Source organism: Stenella coeruleoalba (assembly GCF_951394435.1).
Source record: "Stenella coeruleoalba genome assembly, chromosome: 15".
Taxonomy (NCBI): domain Eukaryota; kingdom Metazoa; phylum Chordata; class Mammalia; order Artiodactyla; family Delphinidae; genus Stenella; species Stenella coeruleoalba.
Genome location: NC_137161.1, coordinates 80,824,976 through 80,838,364, shown reverse-complemented (window position 1 = coordinate 80,838,364; position 13,389 = coordinate 80,824,976). Strand labels below are relative to the sequence as shown.

At 50.0% G+C, this 13,389-nt stretch overlaps 1 protein-coding gene across 1 annotated transcript; it reads left to right on the top strand.

The window, feature by feature from the left end:
* The first annotated feature begins 31 nt into the window (after nucleotides 1–31).
* ZNHIT1 (zinc finger HIT-type containing 1) lies at nucleotides 32–8,774 on the top strand. Its single transcript, XM_079899054.1, has 5 exons — nucleotides 32–514; nucleotides 7,278–7,448; nucleotides 7,898–7,977; nucleotides 8,102–8,271; nucleotides 8,366–8,774. Exons 1-5 carry the CDS (start codon nucleotides 493–495, stop codon nucleotides 8,385–8,387), a joined length of 465 nt encoding a protein of 154 aa, XP_079755180.1. The 5' UTR covers nucleotides 32–492; the 3' UTR covers nucleotides 8,388–8,774.
* Nucleotides 8,775–13,389: the final 4,615 nt, after the last annotated feature.

The following is a 13,389-nucleotide window of genomic DNA, read 5'->3' as shown; positions in this document are numbered from 1 at the left end:
AGCGGGTTTGACGGCAGGGAGGGAGAAGGCCGAGGAGTCTGCGGCCCCAAGGGATCTGGGGGTTGAGGTTTAGGCAGAGGGTCACCGGGGACCTCTGGGATTGCCCACTGAAGCCAAGTTCTTTGGTACTCCGGCCCATCATCTTCACTGCCCAGGGGAGAAGCTCCATGGGATGCCTTTGTGATGACTGTATCTTCAGACAGACCCAAGGAAAATGACGTTTCTTGAAAGATCACTGGCAACATCTCTTTAAAATGACCCATTTCGAGGGTCCCGCAAAATACACAACTACACCGAGGTCGGAAGTAGTTTTGCCCGTATAAAATATGGCGGAAAGCTTTCTGGTCTCTAAGGAAACATTACGTAGTCAAAGCGGTGGATTACACTGCGCACGCGTAGGGGCACGCGCCACAGGAAGTCGTGATGACCCAACCACAGCGCGTGATTTAGAACGCGTGCGCAGTAGGCTCAGCTGGCGGCTGTGTTGTGAAAATGGTGGAGAAGAAAACTTCGGGTATGTGAGCCCCTGGCTGTTGGCCCCCTAGCCTCCTCTAAAATCGAACCTGGCCTAGGATTCCCTCAACCAGTTATTAGTCTTAAATTCCTACCCAGGACCTCGGGTCCTGACGTCGGGGCAGACCCCCAAACCATCCGTTCACGTTTTATTCATGCCTGCTGCAAGCCGGGCCCTGGGGATGGAGAAAGAAAAAAAGATCCTTAGCATCCAAGAACTGGCTTTCCGGGAGCTGGGCAGACGCGCAGACTTACCACTGCCTTTCAGAGTGATACGTGCTATGGTAGAGGGATGCAGGGTGCCTGGGCTTGGGGAGGAGTGGCATCCAACCCAGCTTCTGGGAAGGAGGGGACTGGAGGGAAGGAAAACGCTTGGATTGAGTCCTGAAAGTCACAATTTCGCTCAGTGCAGGTGCGTGGGGACTCCTTCCCTGCAGCGGGAACCGCACCTGCCAAGGTAGGAGAGCAAGAAAAAGCAAATCGCTTAGGAAGCCAAGTTCACAGTTCTGGGGCTTGCAGAGGAGAGAGGCTGGAAGGCTAGGAAAAGGTACCCTTGAAAGGCACTGTATACACTGCTGAAGAGTTTGAACTCTCTGGAGAGGGCGGTGGAGAGCCATCAAGGTCTTTTAAGGCAGGGGAGTGACCCAGACAAATTTATCTCTTAGAAAGGGAGTTCAGCTTCAATGCGGAGGATGGATTGGAGCGACTAGAGCTGCGTCGTCCAATAGAAATTTCTGGGATGATGGGAATGTTCTTAATCAGCACTATTCAGTATGGCAGCCAGTAGCCACATGTGGCTATTGAGCGCTTGAAATGTGGCAAGATTGAGAAACTGAATTTAAAATTTTATGTATCTTAATTAATTACATCTTTTTTTTTTTTTTTTTTTGTGGTACGCGGGCCTCTCACTGCTGTGGCCTCTCCCATTGCGGAGCACAGGCTCCGGACGCGCAGGCCCAGCGACCATGGCTCACGGGTCCGGGCACGAACCCGTATCCCCTGCATTGGCAGGCGGACTCTCAACCGCTGCGCCACCAGGGAAGCCCAATTAATTACATCTTAATTAATCTACATGTAAATTTCAGTAGCCTCATGTGACTAGTGGCTGCTCTATTGTGTAGTGCAGGTTCAGAGATTGGAAGGCCAGTTAGGAAGCTGTTGAGGAATCCAGATAAAAAGAGATGAGGGTCAGAACACTCTGCCAGATTGACTTGTAATAAATACAGTCATGTCATCTTTAAACCCCTCACTGGATCTCCATCACCCTCACCATAAAATCCCCAAATCCAAATTCCTTTATTTTATTATTTTTTTAATGTTTTAATTTATTTGGTTGCGCTGGGTCTTAGTTGCAGCAGGCGGGCCCCTTAGTTGTGGCATGTGAACTCTTAGTTGCAGCATGCATGTGGGATCTAGTTCCCTGACCAGGGATCGAACGCGGGCTCCCTGCATTGGGAGCTCGGAGTCTTATCCAGTGGACCACCAGGGAAGTCCCAAAGCCAAATTCCTTTAGATACTTAAAGGTAAGATTCTTAATGGTCTGCCTAACTTCATATCCCCATCCCCCGCCACACACACATACTTTATGTACCAGCCATACAGAACTTTAAAAAATTTATTGAAGGCACTGCAGTCTTTCATCCAGGCCTTCCCTCATGCTGGTACCAAGGCCTAAGACACCCCACCCCCATCGCAATCAGGCTAACTTCTATTCTTTCCTCTGGAAAATCTTCCTGACTGACTACCCCAAGCCCCGGTTATGTGTTTCTGTCATGTGCTTTGTAGTACTTTGTACTTCCCTGTCCTAGCATGTACTATCCTATACTGTGCTTGTTTATTTGATCATTTATATTCCCCACCTGACTGTAAGCTCTGGTTGTATTCCCAGAACCGCCTGGTACTTGGAAGGGAGGCAGTATAGTACAGCGCTGAAGAGGATCTTTTTTGATGCTGGGCAGTTCTGGGTTTGAATTCTGACCCAGGTGCTTATTAATAGCTGTGTAAACTTTGGACAGGTTTCTTAACCTCTGAACTCCAGTAAACTGGGGATGATAATGATACCTATTTCATAAGGTTGACGTAAAGATTAAAGAATTCCATTTATGCAAAGAGCTTAGTACAGGCAGATCTCAGAGATATGCAGGTTTGGTTCTAAACCACTGCAATAAAGCAAATATCGCAATAAAGTGAGTCACATAAATTTTTTTATTTCCCAGTGCATATAAAAATTATGTTTAGGGACTTCCCTGGCTATCCGGCGGTTAAGACTTCACGCTTCCACTGCAGGGGGCACGGGTTCAGTCCCTGGTCGGGGAACTAAGATTCCACATGCTGCTCGGCGCGGCCAAAAGAAATCTTTTTTATTTTTGCGTTATAGTCAGTTAAGTGTGCAATAGCATTATGTCTTTTAAAAATGTACATGCCTTAATTTAAAAGTACTTTATTGCTAGGAAATGCTAGCCATCGCGTGAGACTTCAGCGCGTTGTAACTTCTTTTGCTGATGGAGGGTCTTGCCTCAGTGTGGATGGCTGCTGACTGATCAGGGTGACGGTTACTGAAGGCTGGGGTGGCCGTGGCAGTCGCTTAAAGTAAGACAGCAGTGACGTTTGCCACATTGATTGACTCTTCCTTTCGTGAAGGTTTTCTCTGTAGCCTGCAATGCTGTTTGATAGCGTTTTACCCAGAGTAGAACTTCGTTCAAAATTGGAATCAATCCTCTCAGCCTGTCACTGCTTTATCAAGTAAGTTATATAATATTCTATTTTTTTAAAGTCTTTGTTTTTTCCTTTCCTTTCCTTTCCCTTTCTTTCTCCTCCCTCCCTCCCTCCCTTCCTTCCTTCCTTCTGTCCCCACACAGCTTGCAGAATCTTAGTTCCTCAGCTAGGGATTGAACCCTGGCCCACTGCAATGGGAGCTCATAGTCCTAACCCCTGGACTGCCAGGGAATTCCCTGTTATGTGATACTGTGAATCATTTGTTGTTGTTTCAACAATCCTCACACATCTTCACCACGAGTAGATTTTATCTCAAGATAAAATCTAATCTTATCTTTCTTGGGCTTCCCTGGTGGTGCGGTGGTTGAGAGTCCGCCTGCCGATGCAGGGGACATGGGTTCGTGCCCCTAGTCCGCGGAGCGGCTAGGCCCGTGAGTCATGGCCGCTGAGCCTGCGTGTCTGGAGCCTGTGCTCTGCAGCGGGAGAGGCCGCAGCGGTGAGAGGCCCGCGTACCGCAAAAAAAAAAAAAAAAAAGAAACCACTTTCTTGGCTCATCCAGCAGAAGCAACTCCTCATCCATGAGTTTTATCATGAGATTTCAGCAATTCAGTCACATCTTCAGGCTCCCCTTCTAATTATAGTTCTCTTGCTGTTTCCACCACATCTGCAGTTACTTCCGCTGAAGTCTTGAATCCCTCAAAGTCATCCATGAGGGTCGGAATCAACTTCTTCCAAACTCCTGTTAATGTTGACATTTTGACCTCTTCCCATGAATCACAAATGTTCTTCATGTCATCTGGAATGGTGAATCCTTTCCAGAAGGTTTTCAATTGACTCTGCCCAGCTCCATCAGAGGAATCATTATCTATGGCAGCTATAGCCTTATGAAATATATTTCTTAGATAATAAGACTTGAAAGTCAAAATTACTTCTTAATCCATGGGCTGCAGAATGGATATTGTGTTAGCAGGCGTGAAAACAACATTGATCTTGTTGTACATCTTGTTGTACATCTCTTGGGTGAGCAAGTGCATTGTCCATGAGCAGTAATATTTTGAAAAGTATCTTTTTTTTCTGAGAAGTAGGTATCAACAATGGACTTCAAATATTCGGTAAACTGTGTTGTAAACAAATGTGCTGGCATCCAGGCTTTGTTTTTCCATTTATAGAGCACAGGCGAATAGATCTAGCCTAATTCTTAAGGGCCCTAGGATGTTCAGAAGGGTAAGTGAGCATTGGCTTCAACTTAAAGTTACCAGCTAGCTGCTTTAGCCCCTAACAAGAGAGTCATCCTATCCTTTGAAGCTTTGAAGCCAGGCATTGACTTCTCCTCTCTAGCTATGAAAGTCCTGGATGGCTTCTTCTAATAGAAGGCAGTTTTGTCTACATTGGAAGTCTGTTGTTTAGTGTTGCCACCTTCATTAATTATCTTAGGTAGATCTTCTGATTTTTTTTTTTTTTTTTTTTTGGCTGTGCTGCGCAGCTTGCGGGATCTTAGTTCCTCAGTCAGGGATCGAACCCGGGCCCACAGCAGTGAAAGCGCACAGTCCTAACCACTGGACCACCAGGGAATTCCCTTAGTTAGAGCTTCTGAATAACTTACTGTAGCTTCTACAACAGCACTTTAAAAAAATATATTTATTTATTTATTTGGCTGTGCCGGGTCTTTAATTGCGGCATGCGAACTCTTAGTTGCAGCATGTGGGATCTAGTTCCCTGCCCAGGGATCGAACCCAGGCTCCCTGCATTGGGAGTGTGGAGTCTTAGCCACAGGACGCCAGGGAAGTCCCTCTACCTCAGCACTTGCTGCTTCAACTTGCACTTTTATGTTATGGAGACGGCTTCTTTCCTATTTAAAAAAAAAATTTTTTTTTTAAAATAAATTTACGTATTTATTTATTTATTTTTGGCTGCGTTGGGTCTTTGTTGCTGCGCACGGGCTTTCTCTGGTTACAGCGAGTGGGGGCTACTCTTCATCGCGGTGCGTGGGCTTCTCATTGAGGTGGCTTCTCTTATTGCGGAGCACGGGCTCTAGGCACACGGGCTTCAGTAGTTGTAGCACGCAGGCTCAGTAGTTGTGGCTCGTGGGCTCTAGAGCGCAAGCTCAGTAGTTGCAGCGCACGAGCTTAGTTGCTCCGCGGCATGTGGGATCTTCCCGGACCAGGGATCGAACCCATGTCCCCTGCATTGGCAGGTGGATTCTTAACCACTCCGCCACCCGGGAAGTCCCTGGCTTCTTTCCTCAAACCTCATGAACCAACCTCTGCTCGCTTCACACTTTGTTTCTGCTGCTTCCTCACCTCTCTCAGCCCTTGTAGAATTGAAGAGAGTTAGGGCCTTGCTCTGTATTAGGCTTTGGATTAAGGGAATGTTGTGGCTGGTTTGATCTTCTATCCAGACCACTAAATCTTTCTCCATATGAGCAGTAAGGCTGTTTTGCTTCCTTGTCATTCAGCTGTTGACTGAACTAGCACTTTTAATTTTCTTCAAGAACTTTTCCTTTGCATTCACAACTTAGCTGTTTGGTGCAAGAGGCCTAGCTTTTGGCCTGTCTCAGCTTCTGACATGCCTTCCTCACTAAGCATAATCATTTCTAGCTTTTGATTTAAAGTGAGAGACGTGTAGCTCTTCCTTTCACTTGAAATCTTAGAGGCCACTGTAAGGTTATTAATTGGCCTGATTTCAATACTGTTGGGTCTCAGGGAATCGGGAAGCCCGAGGACAGGGAGAGAGACTTGGGTCAGCCGACTGCCAGAGCAGTCAGAACACACACACATTTATCAGTCAAGTTTGCCGTCTTGTATGGGCGCCATTTGTGATGCCCGAAAACAATTACAATAGTAACATCAAAGATCACTGGTCACAGATCACCATAACGAAGATAATAATAATGAAAACGTGTGAAATATTGCAAGAATTACTAAAATGTGACATATAGACACAGTCTCAGGCTATGGAGAGCTCAAGCAAACACACTGGATTTGGCCCTAGATGGTCACTGGTGTCCTGAGTGTGAGTGGTTCCCATTGAATGGAAGTTGGTTTGCCAGGGGTTGGTTAGGAGTGGATGGGAGGTAAGGAAATAAAACTTACCATGGACTGCGCTCTCAAAGCAGAGTAGGTATGAAGTTGGATAGACACGTGAGAGTTGATCAGGTTTTTCTATGGAGGGGAAAGTACCAGTTGAGTGGGAGGGGTTGAAGATGCAAGAGTCAGGGAGGACTCGAGCTAGAGGTAGAGGGTTTGGGTTCAGCAGTGGGACTTGGGGGTGCATCCACTTGAAATGGAGGGACGGGGGTACCCATGCAGTTATGATTGAGGGTAGGCTGATGGTTGAGCATCTCTCCATGGTGGCTCAGTTCCTTTTAGGTGGGAAATGAGATTGCTGAGTGTGAAGTCTGAGTGCATCAAGGTCCCAGTGGAGCCTGGAAGCCCCGAGTGTACTGTGGTCTCCGTCACCATGGTTGTGTGATTTCGGCCAGCAGTGAGAGGTCTCCAGGAGGCATTTCATTGGCTGGGTCTGGGATTGGGAGGAAAGGCTGGGGCCAAAAGGATAGAAAACAGGCATGAATGGGGACTTACCTGGTGGTCCAGTGGCTAAGAGTCCACGCTCCCAGTTCAGGGCGCCCAGGTTCGTTCCCTGGTCAGGGAACTGGATCCTGCATGCCTTAACTAAGAGTTCACATGCCGCAACTAAGAATCCCGCATGCCACAACTAAAGGTCCCACATGCAACAATGAAGATCCTGCGTGCCGCAACTAAGACCCAGCGCAGGCGAATAAATAAATAAGTAAATAAATAAATATTTTTTAAAAAAGAAAAGAGGCATGAGTGACTGAAACGGCAGCCTTAGGTAGCTGGGAAGGAAGCAGCCAGAGTGGGTGATATTTTGGGAGAAGATACAGGGGCCAAGGGCTGGGGGACTAGGATGAGATCAGAGAGCTGTGCCTCCCCAACCCCTGGACGTCTTCCACACACGGCCCAGAGCCAAGGCCGCCCCAGCTTCTCTCTTCTCTGACCCCATAACTCTTCTGGCCCCATCCCATCTAGTTCGCTCCCAGGACCCTGGACAGCGGCGGGTGCTGGACCGGGCGGCCCGGCAACGCCGCATCAACAGGCAGCTCGAGGCCTTGGAGAATGACAACTTCCAGGATGACCCCCACGCAGGGCTCCCCCAGCTCGGCAAGCGGCTGCCTCAGTTTGATGATGATGCAGACACTGGTGAGTCGGGTGGAGGAGGAAGCGGGGGCCAGGTGCCAGGAGACAAGGCTGCAGGAGGAGGGAAGAGCCTGCCCCGGTCAGGGTTTGTAAGGACATCAGGCTGGGGGATGGGTGATCCAGGAGCTCCTCTGGCTCCTTTGAGCCAGCTGCTCTCCCTTTCTGTGCTTCAGTTTCCTTTCCTGTATGTATCAATAGAATGAAGAAGCTGGAGCCGATGAGCTCTGAGATCCCTTGAGCTCGGACACAAAGCTCTAGATATAGGGAGGGTGGAGATGGAGGAAGGCTTGGCTTGGAGAAGTTGGGGGCAGGGAGGGGTGGTAGAGAGAGGCCGGCTTAGAACCCAGGTGGGCACCTGGGCAATGAATGGACACGGGGGATCGGAATGGTGAAGCAAAGAACCAGTGTCTTCCTTGGCACGTGCCAAGTAACTCATTGCTCTTGACCTCTAGGAAAGAAAAAGAAGAAAACTCGAGGTGATCATTTTAAACTTCGCTTCCGAAAAAACTTTCAGGCCTTGCTGGAGGAGCAGGTGAGAGGAGCTGGCTGGGGAGGACCCCACAGGGCAGGGATGCACCTGCAGACATCCTTGGCCCCGGCAGGTGTTCCTGGAAGGGGACAGAGGGGTCACAGGGCCAGCCCCCTTGTCTCTGCAGAACCTGAGTGTGGCTGAGGGCCCCAACTACCTGACGGCCTGTGCGGGACCCCCATCCCGGCCCCAGCGCCCCTTCTGCGCTGTCTGTGGCTTCCCCTCCCCCTACACCTGTGTCAGCTGCGGCGCCCGCTACTGTACTGTGCGCTGCCTGGGCACCCACCAGGAGACCAGGTGAGAGGGGCCTCCCCCGGGTCCACACCCTCCCCCTCCTCCCCCCATAGCCTCCTGGACCCTCTGCTCATCCTGGGCTTCCTCTGCCTTGCAGGTGCCTGAAGTGGACTGTATGACCCTAGGCGTCCGCAGAGAGGAAGGCCTTCCGTGCATCACCTGGCCTCGGAGAGGGCATCACCGAAAGGAAAGGCGCTCCCCCTGGACCAAGAGAGGAGCCCAACGAAGCTCGTGTCCTGTCCTCCAGGGAAGACCAGTCTTGCTCCCAGGGACTGTGGCAGGGCAGTGGGCCGAGCCCTCAGAGCGCTGTTGTAATAAAAGGTCTTGTGCGAGGAGGAGCCTGCCTGTGTGGTCCTGTGGGGTTTTGGGGGTGAGGCTGATGGGTCTCCTGTCTCTCGAACTCACTGCTCTGTGTCTTTTCCTACTCCCGCTGTCTGCCCCTCATGGTCCCTGACCGTGAAAGATTTTGTCCCATTCTCCTGCCACCCCCAGGTCTTTGCATTTCTTGGCTGCTTCTTTCTTTTTTTTATATATATAAATTTATTTATTTATTTATGGCCGCGTTGGGTCTTCATTGCTGTGCACAGGCTTTCTCTAGTTGCAGTGAGCAGGGGTTATTCTTCGTTGCGGTGGCTTCTCTTATTGCAGAGCACGGGCTCTAGAGCGCAGGCTCAGTGGTTGTGGCGCACGGGCTTAGTTGCTCTGCAGCATGTGGGATCTTCCCGGACCAGGGATTGAACCTGTGTCCCCTGCATTGGCAGGCGGACTCTCAACCACTGCGCCACCAGGGAAGCCCCTTGGCTGCTTTATGTTACTATTTGGGTTATTGATTTAGTTGTTTTTTTTTTTTTTTTAATTTTGTTTCTATAGTTCCTCCGGCTATCTTTTGAGTACCGCTGGCTCCCAGGACTGGTTATGGGGAAGTGGAGTGAGGGGAGGGGTGGGGATGGGGGTATAGAAGGCGCCACAGAAGGCAGCAGCACTGTCTTTGTCCTCTGGTTCTTAACCACATGGGAGAGACTGGGACCTCATTCTTGGTGCTGCCTGTCTGAGGCAGCACTTGTCCTTAGGAAGCCCCTCTTACCAGGGGCTGTGGTGTGTGAAATTATTAGCAGCAGAGAGAGCCCAGAAGTTTCTGGGAAGCGTCAGGAAGTTCACGGTATAGAGGCCCCTGTTCTCGGTGGCCCTGGGCGCTGTCACTTCTGTGCTGTTAGAGCTTCTTACACCCACACCTCCTCTAAGTGGATTGCAAGCTGTGAGCTCTTAAGTGCCTTGGAGTTGCTGTCTTAAGGCCCCGTACCCTGTTGCAACACAGCCAACCAGGTGCTTAGGAAATATTTGTTGCACAAATTACTTCAGTAAGATATTAATGAGATCCAGCCAAGTTGGCGTTAAGGAACGTCTTAGGCTCTTCTCCCCACTACTGGGGACTTCCTTGGGGTTGGCCCAAATATTCCCAGTGTCTTCCTGAGGAGCTTCCTGCCCTTCCTCTGGAGACTTGGTTGGGCAAGTGGTGTTGGTGACATCTTCGTGTTCAGTGGTGGTGAGGACAGGGTTTAGAGACAGTCCTCAGTGTGGTGGTTTTGAAAAATGGCTGTAAAATTTTTTACTATCCTTTCATCAAAAGGTGGTGCTTGGTCCCCTTCCCCTGGGATCTGGGCAGGCTTATGAGTGCTTGGACCAGTAGAAAGTGGTAGAAGAGTGATCACATGACACTCAAGGCAAGGTGGTAGAAGGCAGTGCAGCTTCTGCCTTGTCCCCAGGACACTTGCTTTGGGAGCCTTCAGCTACCATGTAAGAAACACAACCATCCTGAAGCTGCCATGCTGTGAGGAAGCCCAGCTATACCCAGAGGCCACGTGCAGGTCCTCCCATTGACGGGTCCGGCTGAGCCAAGCCTTCAAGCCATCCCAGCCCAGGCTTCCATCATAGGAGTGAAGATGCTTCCTGATGATTCCAACCCCCAGACATCAAGTTACCCTCAACCATTTGAGTCTTCCTAGCCGTGTCCTGAACATCGTGGAGCAGACACTGGCTGTCTCTGCTGTGTCCTGTCTAAATTCCTGACTTGCAGAATCTCTGTGTATAATAAAATGGTTTATGCCTTTGAGCCTTGGGATGGCTGGTTATACAGCAATAGTAACTGGGACATCAGGAATTCAGTCTGCTGGCTGCGAACTCTTGGCCTAGATTAATTATCTTGCTCTCAGGAAGGGAAACTTTCCTAGATCCTAACCTTTCTATTTTTCTTTCCACCAAGAAGTATCGTCAAGAAAGTAAATAGAATTCCCTGGTGGTCCCATGGTTAGGACTCGGTGCTTTTGCTGCCGGGGCCCTGGGTTCGATCCCTGGTTGGGGAACTAAGATCCCACAAGCCACAGGCATGGCCAAAAAAAAAAGACCATTTCTGGGCTGAGAAACACCTTCTGTGCTGCACTGTGATCACCTGCGTCGGAATTCCTGTCAGATTTCCACTGAGTCAGCACAACCTCTTTGGTTTATTTCCTAAATTTACTGACTTTGTTTCCTATTTTGTTGCTATAAAAAGAATCACAGAGGTTCTGCTTGCTGTAAGATTTGTCTACTCAGTGACACACTCAGTCTTCCCCAACTGACCTTGATAGGACAGAGCCAGACCCCAGGGGCTCCTGACGCTCTGATGCTGACTGGGTGCCCAAGTCATTCATTGAACTTCTCTAGGAAAGATCTCCAGAACCCCATTTGAAACCTTAACTCCTCAAGGGAAACCTTGAGCAATTTTTGCCAGCTCCTGTGTACTAGTGGAGACTTTGTCCCCACCTTGGGAAACACCTTGGTCTTTGGGGAATCTACACTATGCCAAAGCTTCTAGAGGCTAGAAGCTTCTAGATCCAGTGTCATGTGGTAGGGCAGCACAGACCCTTCCTGGGCCCGCAGGGGCAGAAGAGGTTAATGCTAGGATCTGGAAGGCTGAAGACTGGGGCGCTCCCACCTAAAGACCTCAATGAGCTTTAAATTTAATTGACATGGATTAGGGACTTCCCTGGTGGTGCGGTGGTTAAGACTCTGCACTCCCAACGCAGGGGGCCTGAGTTCAGTCCCTGGTTAGGGAACTAGATCCCACATGCATGCCACAACTAGGAGTTTGCATGCCACAACTAAGGAGCCCATGTGCCACAACTAAGGAGCCCATGTGCTGCAACTAAGGAGCCCATGAGCTGCAACTAAGGAGCCCACTTGCCGCAACTAAGACCTGGCACAACTAACTAACTAACTAAATAAAATATTAATAATAATAATAATTGACATGGATTAGTTTGGAGAGCCAGGGATTCTGGGAAACAGGCATTTGGGTCTTCAGTCTCAGACCTTGGGCCCACTACTTACTAATTACTGTACTACCAATTATTACTAGCTTGGACAGGTCACTTTGCCTCTTTGACTCTGTTACAGCCACCTCCCAGAAATTGTGAGGATTAAATGAGACTGTACCAAGCCCAGTGCCTGGCGTCTGGTAAGTACTCAGCTGTTGACATCATTGCCCAAGACCTAAAGCAGTTTGTTGCTGAGTTTCTCATAGCTAGTTCCTCAAAAACTGGAAGATTCCTGGAGTAGCCTTAGCACCTTGCCTATTACATGGTAACTAGCTGTCTGCATTTCTGCTCCCAGCCTGTGAGTTCTCTGAGGGCAGGGCCCTGGTCTTGCTGCTGTAGCTTCTAGCAAAGAAGAAAATAGTGTTGAAAACGGTACATGTGTCTATGAGTCTGTTTCTGTTTTGTAGATAGTTCATTTGTGCCTTATTTTATTGTTTTTTTTTGTTTGTTTTTTGTGGTTTTTTTCGGTACGCGGGCCTCTCACTGTTGTGGCCTCTCCCGCTGTGGAGCACAGGCTCCGGACGTGCAGGCTCAGTGGCCATGGCTCACGGGCCCAGCCGCTCCACGGCATGTGGGATCTTCCCGGACCGGGGCACGAACCCATGTCCCCTGCATCGGCAGGCAGACTCTCAACCACTGCTCCACCAGGGAAGCCCTGGAAGTTATTATTTTTTAAAATAAATTTATTTATTTATTTATTTTTGGCTGAGTTGGGTCTTTGTTGCTGGGCACGGGCTTTCTCTAGTTGCGGCGAGCGGGGGCTACTCTTCATTGTGGTGCGCCGGCTTCCCATTGCGGTGGCTTCTCTTGTTGTGGAGCACGGGCTCTAGGCACGCGGGCTTCAGCAGTGTGGCTCGTGGGCTGTAGAGCGCAGGCTTAGTAGTTGTGGCGCACAGGCTTAGCTGCTCCGCGGCATGTGGGATCTTCCCGGACCGTGGCTTGAACCCGTGTCCCCTGCATTAGCAGGCGGATTCTTAACTGCGTCACCAGGGAAGTCCCTCTGGAAGTTATTGAACCGTCCTCAGAAAACTGTACTTGCAGGCCTGGTTGATTTGACACAGTTTCAAAGGGCTTGTCAGTTTCTGATATCCACTCTCAGGCCCAGGTAAAGAAACTCTGCTCTAGACCAACTGTCTCCTTGTACAGCTGTGAGAAAGATCTGGCCAGAGGGTATCTCTGCTATTCCGGTTCCTAGAGCTGGATATTCCTTATCTGCTCCTTGATGGCCCTTATCGGTAGTTTTGACAGTGCCACAGTCTAGAAATCACCTGCCACTCCTCGCCTCTTCTGCTGGATGGGACAGTCCAAAGGCGATGGAGAGGAGAACAGGTGACAGCCTGGGGTCCAGGAACTGAGGCGGCACCCAGGGTCCCTTGCTGGGCCAGCTGCCTCATGACACCTTCAACCCCTGAACAGTTCGCAATACAAATTTATTTATGCAAGTATTTATACAGACCACAAACACTCGGGGACGCCTCCGCCCCCTTAACGGCCCAGAACCCAGACTCAGAAGGTTAAGAGGGGTCCAGCCTCAGGGGCCAGAGGTGAGTTCTCAGGAAGCTTGTTCTTGGCCTGAGAGGATCCAGGGGGCCAGACGAAAGAGGCGTGACCAGGGCGGAGCTCCAACAGGGAAGGCGGAGCCTGAGGTCAGAGCTGGGCGCGGCTTGCGGGCACGGGGCGGAGCCTGAAGCGTGGCTTGGCCCTGAGCTTGTTACCGCGAGCAGGGGCCTGCGCCTGCAGCCCCGGGTTTACGGGGTCCCCTCTCCAC

Bases quoted from the DNA above. Each gene is read 5' to 3' on its own strand.
- ZNHIT1 (XM_079899054.1), top strand. From the start codon at position 493: ATGGTGGAGAAGAAAACTTCGG. The intron at 515-7,277 runs GTATGTGAGCCC...CATCCCATCTAG, and splicing joins GGTGGAGAAGAAAACTTCGG to TTCGCTCCCAGGACCCTGGA. The intron at 8,272-8,365 runs GTGAGAGGGGCC...TCTGCCTTGCAG, and splicing joins GGCACCCACCAGGAGACCAG to GTGCCTGAAGTGGACTGTAT.